The sequence below is a fragment of the Scleropages formosus genome, chromosome 17 (assembly GCF_900964775.1).
Source record: "Scleropages formosus chromosome 17, fSclFor1.1, whole genome shotgun sequence".
In the NCBI taxonomy this organism is placed as follows: domain Eukaryota; kingdom Metazoa; phylum Chordata; class Actinopteri; order Osteoglossiformes; family Osteoglossidae; genus Scleropages; species Scleropages formosus.
The window spans coordinates 15,955,872-15,983,377 of NC_041822.1; the positions used below are offsets into that span (position 1 = coordinate 15,955,872).

At 44.6% G+C, this 27,506-nt stretch overlaps 1 protein-coding gene across 1 annotated transcript in view; it reads right to left on the reverse strand.

The window, feature by feature from the left end:
* Positions 1-27,506, reverse strand: part of setbp1 (SET binding protein 1) — a 71,527-nt gene that overhangs the window by 27,549 nt on the left and 16,472 nt on the right. Inside the window, exon 2 of the mRNA XM_018759224.2 lies at positions 25,707-26,318. Coding sequence (XP_018614740.2) covers positions 25,707-26,150 — 444 coding nt within the window. The 5' untranslated portion in view covers positions 26,151-26,318. The remainder of the gene's footprint in view (positions 1-25,706; positions 26,319-27,506) is intronic.

The following is a 27,506-nucleotide window of genomic DNA, read 5'->3' on the forward strand; positions in this document are numbered from 1 at the left end:
CCTGCCCACCCTCTCTCACTCCCCACTAGGCCTCACCGCACGACTGCCACCTGCACAGAGGGGGAAGGGGCTTGTGGCAGATTAAATATGCTCGCCTGCAGATAACACACCCGCCATTGGGGGGGGTGGACCTTTCCTGCTCATCGCGTCACTCTTTACGAGACCAGGAAAGCCATCCATTATCCCAGAATGCAGTGTGGCTTCTCTGAGCCAAGGGCAAAGCTGGAGCCAGGAAGCACAGATGCCCCGTGCAGGGCGTCTGACACCGGCCTCTCGGTCCACATGTCCATCGTACACACCCGTCGTAAAGAAAACGCCATGTTAATTGCATGGAGAGACAGTGCTCGTGATGTTTCCTTAGGGTTTCTTCATGCTATTTATTTTTCCTCCATTCAGGAAGTGAACAAATCCCCTCTGGGACACGACCGTGGGCTGCAGCCCAGTAGCAGTGAAGGTTAACACTGGTGCCAGTGTTGCGACTGCTGTCCCTGTGGAGTGGCCACTCTGCGGGAGCACCCGTGGTCTTCGGGGAGGGGGGGACAGCACAACAGACACCCTGTTCACACAACTGGCTGAAAAGGCGCAATATGCCTCCTTCCATCTCCTCCAGAAAGGAGCACACAACTGTGGCCAAATTCAAACCCAGCACCTCCAGCATACCGTGCTGCCGTCCTGGTGGTGAGCAGCGCCATTTCGCCGGGGTGTTGCTGCCATGAAGAGATGCTTTCTTTCACTTGCATTTCTTTCATCCTCTCTCAGTGAGCTTCAGAAATAATAAACAAACAAACAAACCTGTGCGACGAACGGTGAAATTATGTTAATGGGACACCGAAATATGTAAAATATTTAGAAATGCACTCTGCCTTCATACACACAAACACAAGCCCACGACACTCCTGCACTGAGAGCCTCACGCACAAAAACTCTCACACACACAAACATTCACACACAAACACAAGGGGGGGGGGGGGGGTCCTCACATTCACAGGCACACATACAGATCTGTCTTACAAACCGGCACTCACATACATTCTCTCCTGCGCTCTCTCTCTGAGAGACACACACATACACACAGACACACACAGACAAACAATGCCCTTCAAATTGTTTCGAGTGGCCCTTTCTGGCCCAGGGCCCGGTGGCTTGAGTGTTTTGTTTTTCGCCGTGTATAGAGACTGGGCAGATGTCCAGAGAGGCCTCGGCACAAAGGGAGAGGCCACTTTCTCCCCAATCTCCTTTAATAACCATTCCCTCCAAAACCCAAGTGATTGATATGATCCTCACATAGCTCCCTTGGCTTTGAGACAACACCCCCCCCCCCCCACCCCTGCCCCCCCATTCCCTTCCCAAGCCTCACCCCCCCACCTGGTGCCTTGCTTGGCAACCCAGGCTGTTTCTCCCCCAGCACCCCTTTTCTTTCTCCCTTTCCCTTTTAGTGCAGGACCACCCTCCCCTGTGGGAACTGCTCTCTGCGAAACTAGCCCCCCACCCCCGCCCGGGACCCCCTCGGGTTCCATTGAGAGCTGGGCTCGTCTCTGATCTGGCCCCAGGCTTTGTGCGTCTGGCTGACAGGTCCAGAGCAAACAAACAAAATGAACACTAACACGCCTTTGTGTCCGTTCCCCAACGAGGAGCACTTAAAAGGGGGGGGACAGGAGGAAGGGGGGTTAAAATAAGAGAAAGGGACGAAGGGGAGGGAGAGGAAAAAAAAAAAAAAAAAAAGAACTGTGGGCCTGATCATCATGCGGATCACACAGACCCCTCTCTTCCCACCAGCTCTCTCAGGGATAAAGACCCTCATTCATTCCTTCGAGAGAAAGCAAAAGCTTGGTGTGGGGGGGGGGGGGGGGTGTTCACACCACAATTATTTCATAATTATTGTTTATCTGAGTACATACTTTTAACAGTCATAACTTCCACAGTTTAAAATGTAGTTTTATCCAGCTCTTATTTTTGAAAGATGAATATTTACAGAATCAACTGCCGACAGCAACCTCCTCAAGGGTGCAAAAATAATGCTCCGGAAGGGAATTGAACCTGTAACCTTTTGGTTTAGTTCCTTAACCGGTAATTTGTTGTTTTGTCTCTACCGAGTTAATCGAAAAGCAAGTAGAGGACAAGGAATGTCTGGCAGCCAGGATAAAGAGGTTCTGGCAGGAAAGTTCTGGAAGTAGCCGTTCTGTAATGTTACCACAGACGTTCACAAGTCATTACTCCTACAAGATTGAGAAACAAAATAAACGAAAACGTGATAAATATCCGTTACTTGTAACATGCTTTGTAAAATTGCTGCCAGCTGACTTGAGAAGAATCTGAGTTTACAGCAGGGAAAAGTCCATTTCTGAAAATGAATTATTGCAACATATTAATTATGGCTGGTAATAGTAACAGCTGCAACCTTTGGACTTGGAGGTTGAAGGATAGAATCCCACCTGTTACAGAACCCCTGAGCAAGGTACATACCCAAAATTACTCCAATACATATTACCCAGTTGTATAAATGGGTAAATACTTGTAAGCAACATCGTAAGCTGCTTTGCAGAAAAGCATCAGCTAAATGAATAAATGTTCTTATTTGAAGTATGAAAGTTTTTCTAACTTTTCTTGACTAGTAAACTGTTCTTAGAATAAAGTTTTTGTCCATAGATCATTGAAAAGCACTAAAACCAGCAAGGTTAGACAAGTGTGGCTAAGCTCATTCGAAACAGTTAGTGATGTATATTTGCCAGGTTGCTGACACTACACAAATTCACATTCACAGACGTGGGATTTTCAAGAGTCTCCTCCACAGATGATTAGTGTGTCACAATCTGCACTGGACATCAGTCTAATGTCTTCTGTAATGAAACCTCCCAAATGCTGTGATCAGATGGACTTCTTGGTACCAATGAAAATTATGAGTGCACCTGGACAACCTGGGCAATACCTGTCTGGGACAACCTGGACAGAAGTGTCAAAGCAAATCAATCTACAAGAGTCCTACATAACTGGGAACTGCTGTAGAAGACCCTGGGAAGACATGTTGGCTCATTTCTTGCTCAGACTTGTCTGCTGATTGCCTTGTAAGAACAATTAGGTTACAGCAGGCACTTTCAAACTTTTGACAAGTACTGTCATCTCCAGCCTGAGTCCAGAGGTAGACTGATGTGCTTAAGTAGCCATTCATAGTTTTCCCCCCTCCCCTTAGAAAACTTCTATGTACGTGACTGAGTGAGCAGATAGATGTATGACTTACTTCCTTTCCCTCTGCTGTCATCTAAGGAAGCATAATGACACCAGTTCATTCATGATGATGTCTAAATTGTGCAAGTAATACATGTTTGGAAGAAATAAAAGGATACAGCAAGTAACTGTGGGACAAAAGGACAGCTCCACAATCCAAAGAAACCCCCTGCCATGTCCCCTTCCCTGAAATCCTCAACATCTGTGCACACAACAGGGAAATAATTACCTTTCTCTTGCTTTGACTTGCAAACAATTATTTCCTTTGGTAGAGCTGAAGGTTTATGTGTTTGATTTGAGGTACCTCAATGGTGCTAGGTGATTGTTGACCAAAACACACAGAGATCCAAGAGAAGTGGCAAAGACAAACACATGGGTAAACAGTGGATATGTGTTCTGGTACTACAGCCAGTCAACACCACACATTGCTCAGGGCATAAGAGCAAGCTTACTTGTCAAGAGTACATGGATCCATGCATGCTGTAGACCAGGACATCAGTGAATGGACTCAGTTATAGATCTTGGCTGTCTTTCCAAATCAGAGGAAGAGGACTTCCTGCCATACCTTGAGATAGGTGTTCAAATTAAACCGCTTCAGTAATGACTCTGTTGTCTGAATGGGTAAAAATTAAAGATATGCAAGGTGTTTCCAAGGAAGGATACATTTGCCTGATAACTTACAGTCAACAAATAGTCTAAGTATTACATAATGAAAATATTACATATGAATTTTAAAATGTTTACCAAAAACTTGCAAATATGTTTTTCAGTCCTCAAGAGTTTAATATGTTTCATGCATCTATTAGTTAAAAAAATATTTCAATTTTCTGGCAACCTAGTGCAGTAAACAAGAGTGAGATCTTACAGCAAGAACATAAATGTCTTCTGGTTTAGAGAGATTTGGGGTTATTTCTAGTGGTGCCTCAGGGACTGCAATACTGGGCAAGAAAAAAAATATTCAAAGAAAAAATGTGTTCATCCATGCATATTATATTTGCAATTAATGGGACTGAGGGTATATTAAGGGAAGCAACTCAATGTCAATAAGGATATTTCCCTCCACAAGGGACCAAGGGTACTTGAGCGGTTTAGAAAAATGTTTACTTCTTCATACCTAAATGTTTGTCCTATTTTACAAAAAGTAGTATCAGTGTGCATTTAAGAAATTGCTTAGAGTTGTAGATAAATATTAAGCGCAAGCTAATAGTTTGGCACTTGGATAACTCACAAAATGCACTGCTCTCATCTTCAGAAACAACATGAACTTAGTGATTTCATTTGTGGTAACCTCAGGAACAGCCATCGGTCAACTATTTTAGCCCATGGAAAAAAAACAATAACAAAGGAATAGAAATGTTGGCCCCTGCTAGAGGTAATGGTTAGGAGGCTGGATTATACATTTCAAGCTTGCATGCTGTAAACTGGGTTTAAAACACAGTTGGACATTTGAGAACAGAACTCAGCTTGAAACCCTTCATTACAATATCAGTGTGTGCAAATTCTTAACATAAAGCAAGAAAATACTTTGTTAAACTACCAAAAGGGCTGAAGAAAGAGCGAAGTCTGAAAAAGACCACATTGTGAATGAATATCCCAACAGTCCAGCCAGAGACAGCCACCAGAATTACACATCGTAGACTGACAAAACAAGTGGGAAGGAAACGTCCTGGAAGACACAGTTATGTAACAAGCGCTACGTCGCTTCTTCCAACTGAAGTTGTGTTGCAGCAGCCATTCCTTTCAAGGAGATGCTCTGGCCTTCTGTATCTGCTCTTGGTGCTGCTGGCCAGAACATCAGCAATGCTTGGACATATTGTTTTGGCAGGCATCTAACCGCCGCTCCGCCCGCGGTCGTACTGCGCCACCGAAAAGGCACTTGAGTGTCCACGAGTGAGACATATCCTCTTCATTTATAATATATTTTGTGAATGGGACAACACCCCCCAGTAATGCGATAGGGAGAGGAGGGGCAGGGAGCATTAAATATTAACGGCAAGCGAAGTACCCGTGGGCTTTGTATAGCCAGCCTGGAGAACTCCCACTGAATGACACCATTTGAGCTCTTTGGTCCAACACTGGGCCCTGAGACAAGAACTTCTGAAGCCTAGAGTGAAATGGTAGGTTGAGTTTTACAAGTAAATGAAAAGTTCCATGATGAAGCTGCAGATCAGGTCCTTTCCAACACACAGTCCTTGAAACCTTCTAAGACAGCAGACTTTCAGGCAGTGCAGTGGCAAAACAAAACAGGAAACACCCTGAAGATATGATCTTCATTTGATGCAATCACTACTTTATTTGCTTACATCTCTCACACAACTGATCTGAGGCTGAAGCCATCCTGGTAGAGCAGTCATCATCTTCCATCTTCATCATCCTACTCTTGCAGGCTATGAGACCACATGCACATGGCCAGAGACCAATGGGTCCGATTTACCTACAATAAATACACAGCTAAATGTACGCAGCCATATGCAAACTCATAACGTTGAATGACAAAATACACCCAGTTTTCAAAAGTCTATAACTTTAAAACAATAAGAATTACTATTAGGGATTTGTTATATTTCCAGACACCTCTAGTAACCTGTAATAATGTCCTCAACACAGCAGGGGAAGAGGGGGGGGGGGGTAAAAAAAAAAAAACGGAAGGCTGGCTTTCCCAGTCCAATAGAAAGAATGCGTAGAATAAGGGCACAATGGCTTAAACCAATAAAAAGGATTGCTTGGCTTCCACCCTTGAGTGACTGAACAATGAGACCATTGTGCGCCGCAGCACTTCGCTTCCAGGCAGTGCGTTTAACTCGCTATCGATCTAACTCCGCACTGGGGAGGCCAGGATGACCAGATTGTACGCTACACCGAGCCGTCAGGCCGCGGCTCAGCTCGGACAAATCGCTATGGGATGCCTTGTGTTGGCCATAACAGGGCAGTGTCAGAACAGTGGGGTGAAGGTCCATCAGCCTTGTGCCGAAATCTGAAAATATATGAAATATATAAAATAGGAAAAAATTCAAAATGTTGCTGTTTTTTGCAGCAGGTGTTTCAGCAGTTGAGAAACTGAACTTTGAAGCCCAGGATGGGAATGCTTCTTGTACCCTTAAACAAGGTCCTTCATCTGGAGTATCCTTCCAGTGTATAAAGACTAATTTCTCAAGCTCTGTCGAAGTCGTTTTGGATCAAAGTATCTGCTAACCAAATCGCCAGTGTAATGTACAGCCAAATGTGTTTGTTTTGATGTGACCTTTAACTAGGTCCTGCTAGAGGTCTCTGGAGCTGTGAGCCAACAGTCACCATAAGACCTGTTTCTCTTTGTCTTGAGACAGCCCTGGTGTCAGCTGAGCAAGGGGGCATGGTCAGATATGGCGGGTGAGGAGGGGTCACACCTTCTGCCCTCACCTTTGACTCCATCTGTTGGCCCTTCTGTATATACTAAAACTTACTGGACATGTACAAGCGACAAAGGTCAACACAAATGAGCTGGGCTTATATTTGGCCACCTGTGGACTTTAGAGGAACACCTGAATGGTCCTCACAGTGCACAAAGCAAACAGATGGAGCCCTCAGCATTGTCCAGCCAAAAATTTCCACTTCTGCTACCCAGCTGCAATCACAGGTCATCATCTGGGAGAGTAATTACAGGAAATGAAACAATACAAATGTTCATGAAAATGTCCCTATCAAAACACATAAGATAAATACACAAGATAAACTTGCCAAGTCTGAAGCGGAGGCCTCAGACTGACTAAGTTCTTACTTAAAAAAAGATGTCAAAGCCAAGCTTCAAACTGCAAGAATGTCTCTGATTCGAGACCTTGATCTTTATTCCCTGGTTCAGGAATAGTTAGTTACTGTCATAATAATAATAATAAACACAGAAAACATCAGCATCTTAGTAAACAGTAATGTTTAGTAATATCTGAATCACTCTTTCTGTTTAAGTTCAGCTGGATTAGAATACCCAAATAAGTGAGAATGTCAAATAATCAAAAACAAAAAATCCTGCTCCTTCTTATATGCCAATAACAATAACTGCATTGTGGGCCTTGTTCTCTATTTCTGGTTTAGAGTTAAACTGGCATCACCGGTTCCCACGTGGGCACATGATGGCACCACTCCGCATCCCTGCCTTCAGCCCTCTCACCACCCCCCACCGTAAAATGGACCACTCCGTGTTCGCCGTAGCACTGGTGAAAGGTCACAGAGAAGCAACATTCCGAGAAGTCTGAGACGCACGCAGGAGAGGAGGGGAGCGAAGCAGGGGTGCGAGGGAGGGGAGGGGAAGGTTTAGACTCTCTAATCCTGCCAGCGATTCAGGGATTTGCAGGGACAGAGCGCGCCATTCCCGCACGAAGCGCCCCAGATCAGGGTCTCTTGGCTGTTCCTGTGAAGCAGGAGAGAAGAGCATGTGTGGTGAAGCTTGCTGGGAGTGGGGGAGGACACTTCCCAGAACCACCCAGCAGAAATCCCAGCTGTTTACATTTACATTAATTCACTTAGCAGACGCTTTTCTCCAAAGCGATGTACAGCTCAGCGAAAATACAATTTGTGCATTACATTAAGAGAAAGATACATAGCTGCAGACAGGTGATTCTTAAGTAAACCTAGTTTGTTACGTTCCACTTGATGCGCCGATGTTCATCGCGGGAGCAGGTGCGTAAAACACAGGATAGATGAATCCTCATAACCTTCCTACATTTTTTTTTTTTTTTTTGTAAGGTACACAAACATTCACATACAATGCCAGAGTAGCGGCTATAGAAAGGCTTATCTGGGGATGATCATAAAGTTACAGTGCATGAACATTTCCACCATACATGAGCTGGAGAAATCTTGGGTGAAGTGAGTCCGGAAAAGGTGAGTTTTCAGACCCTTCTTGAATGTAGACAGAGTTTCAGCAGTTCTGAGTGAGACGGGGAGGTCATTCCACCACAACTGAGCCAGAACCGAGAACCTCTGTGCTTTACCTTTTGTGCGCGGGACCACCAAACGAGCAGAAGTAGACGAGCGAACGGGTCTGGTTGGGGTGTAGCAGTTAATCAAGTTTGTTGGGCCTCGTCATTCTCCATTCCAGTCCAAGTATTGATCCTAAAGGACAGGAGCTCCCCTTTATCGCACCAGTGGGATGCTGCTCTGCACTACAGACAACATCTCTCACACAAACTTGCACTTCACAAAAGGTTTATTACCCAAACTCAGTTTTCATGCTTTCATGTGTTTTTGCACAGATGGGTAACCTAACGGCAATTTACAAGTAAGACAACATGCTAGAGTTGGGATGATCCGGGCAAAACACACTGCATTCATCAGACCTATATCCCTCAGCAGTGAGAAAATACAGACATAAAAAACACATCTATTTACCTAATCACACCAAAGAACTGAACATACATACAGTATATACACATAATTAGAAAACTAAACTGTACAGTTACTCCAACATCATCAATGAGAAATTAAAACTGGATAAACAATTTCTTCATAACTTTATTTTGACATGCATTGTGTGCTAATAAGTACTGTGTGCAAACAAATACTGCAAATGAGTGCAGTACTGTGCAAGCAGCATTTGAGGTCTGGAGGCTGAAAATTTGAAAGTAACCTCAAGTTGGCGGAAATGGTATGCATGACAGCCTGCTGTTCATTGTCTGTAAAACCAAAGTGTGGCCAAACTCCTGAGGTAGCACATTTTTTGGCACTACACATATTCATTTTCATTAGCATGTGATCGTCTGTCCTTATCAATGCCAATTTTCTTGGAGATGTAGCAAAAAATTATTTAAATTCATCTCTAGACTCAGAAAGTGCTCTAGCATATATTGAGGGTGGCCATATGAAACTTTATGGCTTATTATGACTGGTTAGTTGCTCAGACGATGCTTTTATCCAATGGAAGTTTAAATATTTAACCCATGTATAAATTTTTACTGAAGCTGGATTTAAAGCTATGCCTAAATGGCCCAGGTGCTGTAGGTGGCAGGCCTATCTACTGCACCACAGTGCCATCTCTTAGGGGTCTGCATGAATTTTCTCCAGGTGCTCCAGTTTTCTCCCACAGTCCAAAGACATGTGATTCAGGTTAATTGGAGACTCTAATTAGTGTGAAGGTATGAGTGTGTGCATGTGTGACTATCCTGCAATGGACTAGCACCCTTTCCAGGGTGTACCTCTCCTAGTCTAGCACTCTGTGATTCCAGGATAGGTTCTGGACTGCTACAACCCCGATAAGGACTAGACGTTAACGTGTGTGTGTGTTTGTGCACACAGCAACATAAAAAATGCATTAATTCATATACAAATTAGTTATCTTATACATACAAACATTCATCTAGTTTAGGCCTCTTGGAACCACGCTAACTAATTCATGTGATTCTCTACCTGCAGATATAACAAGGTTTTGTGTCCCTTTATAGCCTATATTCCAAGGGACTGGAAGAGCTTTACAAAGCTTAGATGACACATGCGGCACCCATACAAATCAGGTTTTATGGGCCTGGTAAATGAACAAGAGGAGATCCGATGTCCAGCATCATACAACTTTTCGTCACAGCAAGAGGACATGCTAGGGAAATCGGACAGCATATTTATTGCTTAGCTGCCACTTCTATCCAAAGCGGCATTTTTTTGTGTATGTGTAGCTAGCTACTTTAATACAGGACTACGACTTATGGACCTTGTGGGACCATCCAAAAGCCCTCAGGTTACAAGTTAACGTCCTTAACTACTACACAACCTGGAGACACTTGTCCTGTTAAAATGGATCTCAGGCATTAAGATCTTCCAACCTTTCCTTCAACACGAAACACCTTGAACTGGGGGTAAGGCAACCTTGCTTGCCTGACCCACACCTTTAATTTCTGTAAGAGAATCCTACCCCTAACCAAGCACCCCTTTCTTTTAATGAAGATGTAAACAGAGAGGCCTTTGTGTCTGGTGCTATTAATTACTGGCTTTTCAATGGGTGTTCAGGGGAAAAAGCTTAACTGAAATGGTATCCAGGCTGGCTCACATCTAGGGAGCAACGACAGGAGCATCTCCGCCGGACAGCTGATGGACCGATCCCATTTCACTGACAAACTCAATTGCACTTGAAGTGAGATCTAGTGAAAGTCAATATGCCAAGCACCCACCGCCTCTCTTCCTTGCCCTTTCCCTCGACCCACGACCAAGCCCCCCCACCCCAGAGACCGAGAGTGACAAGATATCCAACCTTACAGTAGTCGCTTATTTATTTATTACTTTTCCACCGCATCGTCCACAGTTTCAGAATGCCTACTGCAACATGAGTGGAGCTATACGACTTGATGACAACAGATTTATAAAGAGTACACTGGAGGGTATCTGCTCATAATAAAACGTGTAAAAAAAATTCCAGGTAGCTCATGAATGAGTCCATTGTCTGGAGGATTACATGTGACCAGTTACACTCACACTTTTTTTGTGCCTGGAAATACCTTTCAGAAAGTTTTGCTAAAAATAAAAAATGAGAACATTCCTCATCACATCTGACCCCTCATCCCTCTGCAGATGTGCTTCAGCTCAAACTATAAAGCTCATCAGAGACCCTCTGTCTGGTTGCCCACAGCACTGTGACAGCCAGCTGGGAGCCCATCCTGGGCCAGCAGGCACAACCTGCCAGGGTTAGTCACTCACTGAGGGAACAATTAAAAGTCAAGCTAGAAGGAAGTTCACCTATGTGGCATGTGCGGCATGGGGGAATTAAAAGCTGCTATTGACTATTGCACTGTAGTGAAGTCCCAAAAATTAGGGAAACAATACAGCCAAAACAACCTGAGTTCACAGTTCGGTAGCGATATTCTGCTACAAAATAAGAACACAATGAGAATTTACAATACATAAATTGTATGTAAAGATTTCAGTCCTTTAAAACAGGAACATATAGCAGTGTTGTCTTATAGATGAAGACGCGAAAAAGCCCAATCAGCATTTATTACAAGCATTAAGGGTAGGTAGTTCACAGAACTGAAACGTCGGAAAAAAGTTTGTATGTTACAGAAATAAGCTAGACGGGTAATTATGAATAAGTAGCTGTGACAATAAGATTGTTACAAGCTATGGCAAGAACCAGATCTAGATTTTACGTTGATATCCCATCTAGATATTTTAGAAAGCATTGAAGTAGATTAGAAATTGTAGACGTTTTATCCAAACAAGCACATTTTACTTGTCATACTTACTGTAGTTTCCCTTGGTGATCATAAGTAGTCCTGCTAAGGTTAGGTCTCTGTAAGAAGTCAGCAGTCATCAACAACTAGAGTAAACAACTAATCTCATGCTTTGTGAGATGTCTGCATGAAAAAAAAGAGGGCACTCGTGCTCCCTTGAGATCATCTTCATGACATTTATACAACAGCTAGATACAGGCCACATGATATTAAAACAGAGGTTTTTGGGTCTTTCCTGAGGTGTCTTAGGAAGAGAAATTTCTACACTTTAAACAAAGGACCACAAAGTAAAAGACAAAGCAGACAACTTTGAAAATGCCAATGAAAAGTACCAACACAATGGACCTACAGCCTGACCTGAGGCAAGAATTTATTTGTGATGGTTATTTCAGTTGTCTGCCCCATTGGACCACGTTCCGATCACCACATGCCTCCCTCCCAAACCACACACCCCATACCCTACAGTAATGCCACGTGCCACTCAAACGAAGGGCCTGGGCACAAAGTCCAATTCACCAAGGCCGATAATCTGGCGCACATTAAAAGATTACAGGGTTCAAGGAAGGATCAAGAAAGATGAAGGAGTTGAAGTCCCTGGCGACAAAGCAGCACGGGTTTCTATAGCACTATGTATGTTGGCTTTAAATGTTTGCAACAAATGACTAAGGACACATCTGCTGGGCCTCTGCAAAGAGCTCCACAGCACATGCCAGGAGTAGTCATGGTACGAGTCATGTGATTTAGCTTATACACTCCAGCAGTAAGACCAGACGTGAAAGTTATACTAAGACATGATCATGCGAGTAACGCAACTGGAAGCTTCACCTTTGCCACAGACCCTGATTAACGCGAGTCTCGGGCAGCCCAGTAATACCAGCAGTAACCCGAGAAGGGCAGAGTCGCCGTGTTAAACTAGCTCCGGCATGGCCTTCGTTTTTACACTCAACCGTCTTGTTTCTCTTCTGCAGCGTTGTCAGTTAAGAAGCTTGTTTGTGAGTGTAAAACTGTACAAAAGCACAAGGCACACAGCAGCAGGTTCTTGCTTGGTTATGATTGTTGTTGCACTGCAAACAAGCACTTCGTCAAGCAATGTTTCCGACTGCCGAGCCGTATGGAAACAATGCACGTTTTGTGTTCGGATGGATTTTTCACAGCACTCGGTCGCTAATCAACGGAATCTAATGTTCCTAAACACAATGTCAAAGAAGGCGCTAGGTTTTACTCTGTTTCTAAGATTACTTTCAACCACTGAGTACAATATTTTTCTTTTAAGGAACCTTATTGTAAAATGGGTTTGTTTGTTTTTGGTTTTTCTTCTCACTTTTGTGTTCTGCGTTTCTTCTCATATTGTTCAAAACAGGGAAAACATAAAAAAAAAGTAATGTGGAAGGAATATTAAATATTGACTCAAACATGGGCCTGAACTCATTTGTGGTAAGCAGGCAAGCTGTGGTCAAGTTGTGGTCAAGCCGTGGTCAAGCTGCGGTCAGGCCATTTACCGCATGCTCCGCTTTCTCCTCTGCAGAAATCACTGCTATCGCTTGTGACGACAAGCGAGGCCAAAATATCACCAGCACGGCTCGACTCTGGTTGCGCACGGCAGCTTTGTGGTCGCATCCCCCGTCACCTCAATTATCCCATTAAATCCCTAAACCTGCCTATCACATGAAAAGGAAAACAAACACTGCGACACCTGGGTTCCACTCGAGAGAGTCGCAGAGAGGCGGGCGTAACAGCAGCATTCTTCGGGACACATTGGAGGCCCTTCATGTGGACCCTGAGCTCCTCCCCTGGAAGCTCCTGCGGCTCGGGATTCCAGACACAAAACCCACCCACATTCTTCAGCTATTTCTATGGTACCAAAACAGCTATTGAAAAACGCAGCTTTACCAGGAACACTCAGCATACAGGCCGTTCGTTTTCTTTCTTTTTCCCCTCTTTCTGTGCGTAATAAATATGCATGTGGGCTTTGGAGACTTTGGAAAGGAACACTTTCTGTATTCAACCGCTGTAATTACACACATAGGCAATAAAACGTATGCACTTACTCTATTTATACATTTTTGTCACAACCACTTGACAACAGTAGTGACCACTTTTCTATTTACGCTCTAAAGTTTATGTGTTTATCCTTTTTTCCTGTGGAGGAAACTTAGAACGAAGCCACTCAAAGACTTTTTTTTTTTTTTAAAAAAAAAAAAAAAAAACCTGACACTAAGCAAGAGCTATTAATGTCAGTAATGGTAGGGAGCATAAAATTAGTTGCAGCTGTGGATGCTTTAAGGTACTGAGCATGTGTTTAATTTCTTTTTGCCTGGCAATACAGCAGAAATTAACAGGGTGGAGCCACCAGGATGCTGAGCAGTACTGGTGACGCACTAAGCAAGATACACTGGCCCCTTGTGCTATAAACACACACACACACACACACACACACACACACACACACACACACTTTCAGAACCGCTTGTCCCATACAGGGTCACGGGGGACCGGAGCCTACCCGGTAACACAGGGCGTAAGGCCGGAGAGGGAGGGGACACACCCAGGACGGGACGCCAGTCCGTCGCAAGGCACCCCAAGCGGGACTCGAACCCCAGACCCACCGGAGAGCAGGACTGTGGTTCAACCCACTGCGCCACCGCACCCCCTCAACTTAAAATCATTCGGCGATACAAATATTTTACAGCTATTTTTAAAAATTAGTTTTTATTGCATTTTCTAAAATTTCTGTCTGTTGCGCAGCAAAAGCAACCCGTGTTTCCGTGCGCAACCATTAGTAAGCAGTAAAACGCACTCCACCGGAAGAGGAGCGTGGGACCACCTTAACTCGCCTCCACACGTCACAGCTCCTGTGTGGTGTTCTTGAATGCTGGTGATCAACAACAAGCTGAGGAACACCGCTCACCGGTTGTGGAGTGAGTCAGTATACAGTTGAGATTTTGGACAAAAGGTTTTTGATTTTCAGTCATTTAAATGAGATTGGAGTTGTAATGTGTTTGTTTATGGAGGGCACAGTGGCAGGACTGGGGTTCGAGTCCTGCTTGGTTGGCTTGCGGTGGACTGGCGTCCCATCCTGGGTGTGTCTCCTCCTCCCCCCCCCTCATTAGTTTAGGCCAGTGTGTGTGTGTGTGTGTGTGTGTGTGTGTGCGCGCGCTCTTGTTCGTGCATTCGTCATAACCACCCTTCCAGTACTGGGCTGCAACGGTCTGCAGCCTATCCTGGTAGCACAGGGCACAAGACAAGGCAAGGTACAGCATGTATGGAACATCAGACCATTGTAGGGTAGCTACATACGTTCACTCTCATATACGCATCCTATTGGCGATTTAGAGTCACCAGTTTAGCTGAAGCACATCCTTGGATTGTGGGAGAAAACTAGGGCACCCTGAGGAAAGCCACACAGACACTGGGAGAACATGCAAACCCGACAAAGACTGGACGAGGATCAGAGTGGCGCTTGATCGCAGTACTCGGGTGCCGTGAGGCCCCCCTTGCTACCCGCTCTGATACCGGACTGTAGTTTTAATCTAACTTTTGTGGTATGAGCTTTGTGTTTGTACGAGACATGCTGGAAGGGATGGAAAATTTAGTCAGAGATTTTATTAAACTATTCTAGATGACACTGGTCGCTCCTGTGTGGAAAAAGTAGCCAGTCTGCTCACTTCCTGCATGTCACATTACAGGTAACAGGTGTGGCTACAAAGAGCACCTACCCAGTCCACATATACAAAATACATATAGACTAAATATTAAATGCAGTAGATGTATTCCTAAGTTTGTTCTTGCCAAGCATCTCTTTCAGTGCTTATCACGAGAACGAAAGCAAGGTACTGTTTTAACTTACTGCACTGATCTTACCTTACAATTACAGAGACCTATCATTAATCTAATTTATGCCAAAAAACTAAGGATTTTCAGAGACTTAGCATTCCTATATTCTCAAATTCTCAGTTTTTTCTTCTGTATTCTCCTTTTTATTTTTTTGTGGGGGGTATTTAGCAGCCTGGGTGGAAAAGGCACCGAGGGTAAATTATTTATAATCGCAAAGGGACGGTAGCACACAATGCAACTCTCTCCCAGCTCAAGTCATTCTTTATACTTTCCCCAAAGGATGATCACAGTGGCTGCCTCAAATACCCAGCCCTTCTGGCTTTTTTGTGGACATGACAGTGGTTTCTGCTGAGGTTGCAATGAGATGTCTCACAGGAAAAAAATAAAATAAAACAGAAAACCACGAAGGAAAGCAAACCAAATTAACCTCTAAAAGCAAAAACTGACAGGGAGGAGTCCTGAAAAAAACCCAAGGTGGGGGAATGACTCTAAACAGAGAGGGGTGTTCATTTCTTGAACCCATCAAAGTTGCTCTAAAGAAACAGACATTTAAAATAACACCTTATTTTACCAGCAGAATGTCTTTTGGAGATACTTTAAAATGGAAAGGAAAAAAAAAAAAAAAAAAAAAAACTGGAAGAACATTCCGGAGACTGAGGCACGGAGACACCTAAACAAGCCCATGTACGGGGTTTTTAATAGAGTGCTGCTTGTCAGGAGGCCTGGGCTGAGAAACACATCAGGGGCAGCTTAACGCAGCTGGCCACAGAGACCACTCGCAGATGACACCGCCATGCCCCCGGGGCAAGTCACGATGGGACATGGGGCATATTGCAGGCGTCTCAGCCCCAGACATCAAGGCACTCGCTGTTTACTTACATAACAATCTGAAACATGCACTTTGCTTGGGCCAAATGGGTCGCCCTGGGTCAGAAGCCTGTGTCATGTTTCTGATAAAACGCTGACGTGATGAGCTCCCTGCCGTACTCCAGGTTCTTGTCACATCACACCCACCCCGGTTCGCAGGAGAAAGACGATTGCTTTAATTTACTCGAGTGTACAATCTTAAAATAATTACATGCAAATTAATACAGCATGACATGTTCTGGATGGAGAATACTGTGTTCTTGTAATTTAGATTTGGCTTTTCACTGGAAAAATTAAATTAAATCATAAAAAACTGGCTTTAGGCTTTGGAAATAAATAAATAACGTTCACATTTCACACATAACAGTCGTTCTTGTCCAGGAGCAGCACATTGCCGAGCCAGGCGGCAGGCTGGGGTGGGGGTGGGGGTGGGGGGGGGGCGTGGCTTTTGGCAAGACAGACACAGTGGGACAGCTGGTGTTTCGACAGTGGCAAATCATAGCGAAACAACACCCACCACTCTCCCCAACCTACACCCTCTGAAACCACCCCCACTTCTCACCCCACACCTCCCTCCAAAAAAAAAAAAAAAAAAAACCCACCTCAGTGGCCCACATAACAAAGGCCGCCCAGCGTGCAGCCGGCCAGCCAGTACCCAGCTAAAATGAGATGGCTTCATTTGAGAGCCAGCAGACACAGCGAGGATGCCGAATAAACCGCGCTATCTAGCGCAGACGGAGACAGAAATTTTATTGGCTGCCGGCGTTGACACCTTCCTCTCTGTTGTCAAAAAAGAGCCCAAGACATGAAATTCACCGCCAGTGGCGGAGTCCAACAGACACCAACCAACATGTTCCAGTTCCAACCTATTCCAAAGATGGACTCCATGGAGCTTAATGATGGAGGCCAGTTCGATCTGCTCATACACAAGCATGGCTTCCCTGATGTTTCCGAGTGCGATTCCATTCTACTGAGGGACCGGGCACCAGTCCGAGACAGAGTGCTTTACCGTGTGTGCTGTTCCAGCCACCTTCTCCTGCTTTCAGTAACCCAGGAAAAAAAAAACCACCAACCATCACCATTTTCAGCAGCACTGAAAAATCCTCCAGTTGCACACTTTTAGCCCTGAACCCTGGGAATACAACAGTATTTGACAATGCAAATAAAAGTGAAGTAATTGAAACAGATAAGTAGCGTTGAAACCAGTCTTCATTCTCATTTCTGCCATCAGTCCGACGCTGACATCACACTCATAGGCCTGCGTGCTTCTTCTGTTATAGCTTTAATTTTAAAAATAGCACTAATTAAATTCCATTTTTCCCAAAATGCAAGTCTATTGCATTACATGATTGTCTCCAGCTCCATCCACTCACAATTAAACTCATAATGAGAACAATGAGCTCAAAAAAGGGAGGACCTAATCAAGTCTTATTCACACAACTACATGAACGAAGAGGCACTTGACATTTATTGGACCTTAACCGTCCATAATTTCTCTGGGGGTCACGGGCCGCCACCCCGGTATTACAAACGTCTTTCGATATACACCGAGGTGAGCATGCCTCATACCTTCCGACACCCATGGAGGATTCAGCTGCCCCATAAGAAGAGGTACGATAATGGTGCAGAGTTGACGGCAGTTCACTGGACCCTCATAATGAAGGCTTGGAAATGGAGGTTGTGCGAGAGCAAGATAACTGTATTCCCGCCACCCAAACAAAAAAATAATCCCATCATGGCAGTGCAATCGGGTAGGACAAACGGTGAAGTGTTAGCCTCCCTTATCAGCCTTCACAGATATTAAATGGGATTTTAATTAGGTCTGGCTCCTTGTGGACAATAAAAAAGATAATCCTGGATAACGACTCACACTGGCTACAATTAAAAGGGTTTATCTCACCCGGAAAGGGAGAAAAATACATTACATAATATTGTATTAAAAAGAGTCAAACAACGTTCAGACAGAAATCCCAGAGAAGCCATGGAACAGTTCTTGATTTGTGCGAGCGTGACCCGCCGGGTGGCAGCCGTACGTCACCTTGCCAGCATGTCCATTTCCCAAGAAGGCGAGCTTCGGCTTGATTATGGGGGGGAGGCCTATGAACATGAGGACTGAGTGATGAAGGGCAGTAACCCCGAGTGAGAGGTGTGTAGTCGTGTCATTGCAGGCTGCTCAGGAGACAAGTCAACCATGGTAACGGGTTTAACCCCCTTGGCTGAACGTACACGAGTATGGGGGGGGGGGGGGGGTCATCTTCCATCGACACATCCGCTACATCATACCGCAACATCACAAATCACAACAACCTGCAGCAGTAAAAGCGAGGAGGAGGCTGTTCCAAACTTTCCCTCATGCTAACGTGCTGAATAAAGAAGGCTAGGCTAATTGAAGATAAAAGCACATGCTCTTCCAAGACATTTTGTCCAGCTTCTTCCAAATCTTTTTTTCTCCAAGGCAGGGAAAGCAAAAAGGCCCGACAAGTTACTCTCTTTAAGTATCGTAAATGTTGGAAATCCTGTAGGAAGGCGTTAATGGAACCTTTCCTACTAGAGGCACATGGCACGTACCTTCAAAGAGCAACACAACACTTGACCGGCGTTTCATCGCCACACTTACGTAGCACAACACAGAACCATTGGATTTTCAGAGGTTATTTCGCCCAGGAAATATTTAGCGTTTGACAAAGACTCACACCTTTTGCAGTTAAGTCAAGTCCTCTCTTTAATTACCTTCCATTGTACCACGCTACCACCCCCCTTGTGCTTGAGCCAGACCCCAGCAGGGTCCCATTTTAAACAGGCCCCCAATATGCCGGGCCTCACTTGTTGGCCTTTCCTCTTCGCCACCATCTGGCCTATTAGTTCAGCCAAAATGAAAAAAAAAAAAGGACCCAGACACAATGAGACGGAGAGGTATCCCATCTGCTCCTGCCAGACTCCCCAGTCATTACTGCACAAAGGCAGCATTTAACCCAAACACAATCCCCCCATTTATTTAACCTGTTCCTCTCCGTCAGCCCTGCCCCACGGGTGAACTGACAGGCCTGTTAGGCGTGGAGGAAGCACCGGTGTGCCGAGGTGTCGGGGGGCTAGCGGTGTCCGAGATCCTGCGGATGGGTCACTCTCCCCAGTCGAACCTGCCACAGCCTCTAAAACCTGCCCCACCTCCACCTCCACCTCCACCTCCACCTCCACCACAATCTGACATAAGAGGGGGCAGCCCTGGGAGTGCTAACTCTCAGGTGCTCAAACGCTCTTACAGATATCGATTGGGTTACCAAATCAGTCAAGCACATCACTCCTTTGACCTTTCAACTCTGACACACAATGTCCAATGACAGATAGAAAAAAATAAACATCTCGGTGGTGGTACTCCTCTGCAGCTCAGTCTCTGCCTTCCATGATCACTTCAATTATATCATCTTGCCACACAGTGAATGAACCAAAGGGTCATGTTAAAATCAACTAGTCAAAACGCGCACAAAATATCACAGATCTTCTGTAGGTGGTAATCTGAGAAAGCATTGTGTCATCCTGACTTATAGCAATTGGTTCAGAAAAGGACAGAGTGAAGCCAACCGTCCCTGGGTAGTGATAATCACGTCTGCGCTGGGGGAGGGAAATAATGGGTAAAAAATGGCATCTGCACTGCCCTTATGTACCAATGCAAATTGGCGCCCAGCAAGTGGCAGTCGCCATACTGTGCCTTGACGATGTCGGGCCACCCAATTACATCGGCTGTGTACGGTTCTCGCGCTTAATGAGAGTAACGGTGGGGATGCCTACCCAGGAAACACGTGTGGGTCAAGTGCTCGCTGCAGCATCCTCGTCATGGAGATAACACGTCCCCCCCCAAATTCGGTCACATTCATAAGCGTCTTTTCCCAGAAGTCCACTGGTCGCTCCTCGCAGCACCCCCATCCTCCCGAGTCTTCATACACAGCCATTGCATGCATGGATATAGTGGACATTTGAGGATATTGCTGTGCTATGTAAATAAATGAGCACATAAATATCATGAGAAACAGAAAGAACAAATGAAAACTGCTGAAAGTGCTGGGTGTGAATTGTATTTAGAGTGTCTCTTTAGCTGTGATTTCATTATGAACAGGAAAGGGGTTGTAACCGCTAATGGAGAGTGCACAGAGACCAGCTGTCACAGTACCAGCGGGTGATGTAAGCCCTATTCTCAGCAAAGCCCTGGCCAGTTTCAATTACATTATGACCCCCGACCTCAGGTGGCTTGTAAATAGGAGAAATTTTGAAGTGGTGGCAGGGGGGTGGTGCTGGCGATCACATTTTCCCCAGCCCCCTAAGGATGAGGCCATTGTGAGATGTTCGGCAGTTTCCAACCTCGCAGGGCCCAGACAGTCAAATGGCAACCATTTTTAATAATTTGCAGGAAAATATATTTATATTCAGGATAAATCCCTATGGCTGTGCGTCTTGACTGTAATTCTTCTTTCCATTTGATTTCTTGTGCCTTATAGGCACACTTATCGCACAGGTCTATAATTTCATATCCACTTTTGTATGAGAGAAAATTAAGACAAATTTCCTGTCGTCTTTGAAAAAAAAAAACAAAGATACACAATGTACATACTAAACATATGTACCAACCACCGAGAAATTAAATAGCTAAAATTCCACCTTATCATCAAGCTCTTGGCTCATGGTGCGAGAGGGATTAAGTACAACTGTGCCACAGGACAGGGAGGATCTCGTAATCACAGTCGTAATAGCTACTGACCGCCTCCCGGTCACCCCCCACCACACACCTCCCCAAGCTTCCCTTCCCCCCCAACAGTCGTGCGGAGCTAACCTCCTTTGTTCCCTGTGATGTCCCTTTTGACCTTCTGTCTCTGCTGATGTGGAGGCGCCTGAAAGAGACAGATGCAGTTCGGACTGGCTCTTTGTGTGTGTATGTGCAGTGCGTGCGTGCGTGCGTGCGTGCGTGCACACGTGAGCTGGCTCTTCCTCTTGCTGGCTTCCTCTCCATCTCTCATGACCATCAACAATTACTTTGACTTCCGAGTACAACGGGACAACACATTTTGCACAAAAATAGGAAAACATGCAAACACAAATAAATCATTTCAAACGCTGACCTTCTGTCAAGCCCACACACCTTGTCCTGGGTCTGTGTGTGTGTGTGGGGGGGGGGGGGGTTGGGGGTGTGTCTTAAGAATGCTGCTGCCCATGTGAGCTTTCCCAGACTCTCACAGGTGAGGAAGTGGCTGACCTGAGTGAAACATTCCAGGAGGTCAGGGTCCTGGAGTATGCATGCTTCACCCAGGACAGCTGGAAGCAGCCCCAACCCCCAATATGACCTTTGGCAGACTATTTTTACGACTAGCCTGTCGTCATGGAGTCTCTGCCTTGGTTGAGCACATTTCATTTTAGAGTCTTTTTTTCCATGACAAGCTACTGCACCAAAATAGATATTTTGTTGAAGTGAAACATGAATTTAATTAATTTCCATTCTCTCAGCATTGCCTGCATGCCATCTTTTCCTCAATGAGAGCAACAGAAAGGTCTCAGACAGTCAGATTTATCCTTGTGTAAATGAGGGTGGTATTCCAGCCGGAGGTTTGGTCTTACTGTGGCCTGGAGTTCCTCGCAAACCACCCTGACTGCTTCAACAGAACAGACAACTTGCCTACTTAGATGTTAAAGACCATCTTTAACCAGCATTAACACCAGAATCAATCTCAGCGAACACTGCCTTAATGATCAACACTACCAACCCCCAGCACTGACAGGCAAATCCAGGCCTTACTGGCTGGAGGGTATAATGGGTTCTGTTCCTGCTGAGGTCTTAATTACTCAGCCTTGATTGGGATTTCACTGAATGCACTGCATGAATCAAGCAGCGTTAAACTGAACACATTAGTTAAGACCTCGTTACCATTTTTCAAGTGTTAAACTGAATTGGAATAGAACTGTAAGCCAACAGTGAAAAGGTAAATAAACTCATATAGTGCATTCAGTCTGAAGTACTGGAGCTGCACTTAGCATAGTGGCTAGAGCTGCTACCTCTGGATGCAAATCCCACCTTCTGCTATAACACCCTTGAATAAGTTACTTACCTTACACTTCTCCAGTAAAAATGACTCCGCTCTATATATGGGCAACTCATTGTAAGCAAATTCACATTCTAAGTAGCTCTGAAAGAAGTATCAACTAAATAATAAATATAAGTCATCTGCAATGCTGCAACCCATTCAGTAAAAATCCCAGTGAAGATTGACTAATGAAGAGCTCAGTTTCCAGGGGATCAAAGAGAAATCAGTTCAAAAAAGGAGTTAGCAGAAGGACCAATCATCTGGTCATCAGAGGATATACTACTGAAACAGATGCCGCCACGATTGTTAGGGTCAAATTTACCGCCGTGAGAATTTTTTTTCCTCTACACTCTTATTGACTGTAATATCGCAGTCGGCCTAACTCGGCCCCGGGTGGCAAGACCTCAGCTGGAAGCACGCAAACCTGCTTCTTCCTCAGCTGGGCTGCGGGTAGCCATGGGGAGATGGAGTGAGGGGTGGGGGCTGTGTATGGTGACTGGCAGCTGCTTAGAGGAGGAGGCCTCACTCAGCACTGCACAGAGGCTCTTCCAGGGATTTTTTTTTTGGGGCTCAAGGGGAACAGAGGCAGGAGGTACTGAGAAATCTAGCAACCAAGGGTTTTTCTCGCAGAGGAGCACATTTGGATGTTGTCTGAAAAAACTAACAACTTTGTTGTCAGGGCCAAAAGAGGCATGCAAAATGACTGCCCACCATGAATACATGACGATGATGGAGAAGGATGATGATCAGTCTGCACTTGGCACTCACTGGGCAGACTCAGATGCCGGTATGCACCGTACAGACTCGGACAAGAAAAACTGTTTATAAGACGTGACCCCAGCAAGTCAAATGAGCTAGTAAGAGCCAGTGGAATGCTCATGCCCAGAGGACATGACCTCAACAACGTTGAGACTGCTCTCTTTAGTACTATGTCTTGAAGGAATTCTTCACAGCTTAGGTGAGGTACAGACTACACAGTTACACAAGTTCATTTTGGGTTGTATCAGACCATCAGGATCCACAAAGAACCCTCAGTTAAACCCATGATTCACTGACAGCCACAGCAAACTCTCTTCCAGAAAGTAAATCCAGATTAGTGGATGGCTTGTTGAGCATGTCAAGACGCGAATGACAGAATGGGAACCGGACTTGAATGAAACTGATTCAAGGAGTTTTCCTGTTGACCTCACCTTCGTAATTGTTTCCCTAAGATGACATAACTGTCACAACAAGCAAGTTTTCTTTTTACTTTTTGGGTTGCTTTTTTCCCCAAAGCAACTGACAATGTTGCACTACCCTGTTTTAGCCATTCAAACAGCTGGGTAATATTTACTAGAACAATTTAGGGTGAGTATCTTGATCAAGGGGCACTGCAGCAGTACGTGGGATTCAAACCGGCAACCTTTGGATCCAAAGGTGGAAGCTCTAACCACTACGCTGTTATTTTTAGGTCATGACACACATTATTGCTGTAGTGCTTTTTAAAGTTAAGAGTCTCAGGCTCCTAAACCCCTCACATATCAGGCTCATTACCCCAACCAGACCACAGCTTGTAATTACAACTCTCACATGTATAATCTGCAGCATAGGAAAAAACGTGATGGAGCAACAGAAAGACTGACAACACTATTGATTTGTAAATATTCTGCAGAAATATACTCTCCCAAGACAGTCAGTTGAAGGCAAAATTTTTACCTTGAGTCACAATGCAAAACTCAAGCCTATTCAGTTCTGTTATTTCTACTGGTCTTTCAGATAATAGCTAGAGATGTTCCAACTGATCAATTGGCTTAGTGGCTTGAGATGTAAATAACGTGTTTCTGACATAATGATTTAGACATATTAGATCAATTTAAACATGATAAAAGCAGAAGTAATCACATTTCTCCCCTTTAACGTGCCCACAATACCATGTATTTTCATACGCTGCAAGATTAATTATGCACTGGAGGCAAAAATAAATAAATTGGCCTATTTCTCCCAGGGCCACATGATAAATACTCACAGTAAAAATATGATCAAGGTCTTTGGCACTAACTGCAAGACCCTGGTGGATGGGATGCTCACAACCATATTCCACAACGTTGTTTATTTAAAAAAAAAAAAAAAAGAAAAGGAGCGGATCAATTTGAGCACTGGTGCTATGGTCAAAAGCTGCTGAGGCCGACAATTCCAGTTTGCTACTCTGCAAGCAAGCATTTTCTCCCTAATTATATTAAATTACAGGGCAGGGCTGCGGCAATACGGTCTCTTTCTTTCACTTTTCCCAGAAGCCTCCGCTCTCCCTGATCCTGCCTTTATTTTCGTGGAAAGGAAAAGAAGGAAGCAAAAACAACAACAAGAACACGGATGTTGTGGGGAAACTGAGCGTGTGCAGTTGCTGCTTTCCATTAGCACGAGTTAAATGCAAAGTTTCCCATTTGGTGAAAAAGCATGTGGAAAGGAAAAGAATTAAATTGGGTAATCTAAAATTAGTTTCTCGCATACAATGCTGCCACCAAGCCAGAAGACAGTCTATCTTCCGTTTTAATTCAGTTTGTGAAATAAGCTGCTCTTCCTGTAGAAACCATGACAGACCTGGCAATCTCTGTTAGGGTCTTTAGGAAGACTATGACACAGATAAATATTCAAAATAATCAAAGGTGATAGCAAATTTTCTGAAATTTCCACGTTTCAATTTCTCAAAGGTACACAAACAACAATAGTACGATCTGACGATTTTAGAATTTTTAATCATATTGTAAGAGCTTCTCACATTTTCACCATGGTATTCAGTTTCACCTCCAGTACCTTGCTTTAAACAGATCACAAAACAGCACTAAACAGCGGTAAAGGTGCTTCCTAAATCAAAACAGCTGCTCCATTTCAGCATTCTTGACATTAGTCATTGAAGTCTGTCATTGCAAACAATCGTGTTCTACTCAGTGTGTGCAGTTAAGTTCAGTAGTAAAAGGAATAAACCTATATGCAGAGAATCCCACTTTGATCAAGCAATCACTGTCTCACACAGACCTTTCCACCTCTGAAAGCAAAAAAAAGAAAACTCCAGAACTAGAGAAGAAAATGAATGAAATTGATGACTCAACAACATGACTCAACTCCATGCAAGATTCATATAGGGGCCTGCGAACTCACTGCTCTTATTGTCCAAACAGGATAACGTGTATGACAGAAACACAGCTGCCCGATGCACACCACAGCCCTGTCATATGACTATAAAGTTCTGACGAAAGACTGGCTCTTATTAAATGATAGCATCTTTGCAAAGCTCAAGCAAAACAGAGGGAACGAGAAATACAGAAAGATGGTAATGACTCAGGACCTGCATCAGCGAGGTTACGAGCAGGCAATTATTTTTTGAAATTCATTTAAAAACACCGCTCTTCTCACAAGAATGTGATTTTCTTTCCTATTTTTTTTTCCCCATTTTCCCACCATTTATCTCTACTTTCAGCTTCCGCTGGAAATTCAAACTGGAGTTTTTGGGAGACCTCAAATTCAGACAAGTTTTTGAAGAGTGTTTGCGAGCACTTACCTTCTTCTTGGGTAGGCCCTTGTCCTCATCCTTGCCACCCTTGCTGCTCTTCGCCTGTTTGGCTGTTTTCTGCTCTCCAGGCTGTTTGATGGTGACACGAATCTCCGGGGGACAGATATAGTTCTCCAGGCTCTTAGGAGGCTTCTTGGCCCGTTTGGTGGTCTGTATCTTTAGCTTCAGACTGCCTTCAGAGAAGCTCGCCTCTTTGATGGAGAACTCCTGCTCTTCCAGCCCATCACCTGGCACCCACTTCTCGCTATCCGCATTTGAGTTGGCATCCACATCCCTGCCTAGCCCTAGATCATCATCGTCTTCTTCCAGACGCTCCCCCACAGTGGGTAGTCCCTTCCCTGGGGCCTCAGGACCAGTGGTGCTTCCACTAGGGTAGAAGTCAACATCACCCCCCTTCAATCGGGAGGGCCCCCCGAGTTCCCTTTGCTCCATCGACCTCCCAAAGCCCAACCTGGGACACAGAAATCAGGAGCAGCAGAACAAACAGGAGCGGATTTGTCTGTTCAATACAAGACTTTTCCAGTCAACAAAGGCTTAGTGCTTTACAATGCTATTGCTCCAGAAATAATCTCACAAGAAGATGAATTTTCCAGGGAGAAACTGTGGAGAAAGAGAAAGAGAAAAAGAGATTGATGTAAGAATGAGTTAAGTAGATGTAAATAATACATAATATCTGATGCAGTATTCATGCTTAATTTTGGACAAGTGGCTTGTTCCAAGGACGGAGACAAGGCTAGCAGTACCTTAGTCTGGCCGCCTCCAGAACGCTCATTTCCTCTTTCCAGTGTGGGCGAATGTACGTCAGCCTTAGTACTGCTCTTATCTTTCTCTAATTCTGTCCAGACTACACTAATTTCAGCATGATTAGTCATAGGTGCATTAATAGAAGTTTCAGTTTAATACTGATTAATTTGCAGTCAAACAATCAAGTTACATTTCTGATAAACAAAAAATGAGATACAAAAGAAACTAAATAAGCCTAGCTATTTAGCTACAACTTTTACAAGTTATGTGGTCACAAGCAAAGTTGCAGGGTATAAACAAAATTCATTCATTCATTCATAACGAGCAACCATTTGTCCAGTTTAGGGTCATGATGGTGCAAAGCCTATTGCAGAAGCACAAGGTCCAAAGTAAGGTACACCCTGGTCAGGACACCAGTCCATCAGAGAACAAACAAAGTATCAGTACGAAAATGTTTACACTCGTGAGGCAGTTGGCGCACTGTGCACGTATAAATACCCATCGCTACACAATTAGCCTCTACATGCTAATACAGCCTCTGATACTTAATGCAGATAAAAAGCGCAAAGCATAACAGGGATTCCAACATGCAATTTATTGGCATCACAGTGTGAAGAGGCAAAAACAAAAGGTTTACACAGAACCTTCTTAATGAGAACCCTCAGGTAGCGCAGACCAACTTCACGGCAAATCTACCTCTCTTTTCAAGAAAAGTCAGGTTTCCCCAAATCTCCCAGGAACCTGATTTGTGCGGCACTTCAGCCTCTCTCACCGCACCAGACAGTAATTTCATCAAAGCCCAGAGGGTGCGATCGGAGTGATCGCAGTTCCCCAGAGAGTGCAAACAAACAAGTGGTTCACTGTCAGAGGTCTGGCGTGCCAGTAAGCAGTAAGCGTGCTTCAGAGATCAGACGCACCTGCGACCAGTGGAAGAACGTGCAACCAAAAGGCCTCAATTAGACGAGCAAACAGCAGTCCGGTTTCAGGCTGGGAAGCACATCAAAGATGGAATGGCTAAGGTCAGAATTCCAGCAATGCATGCTG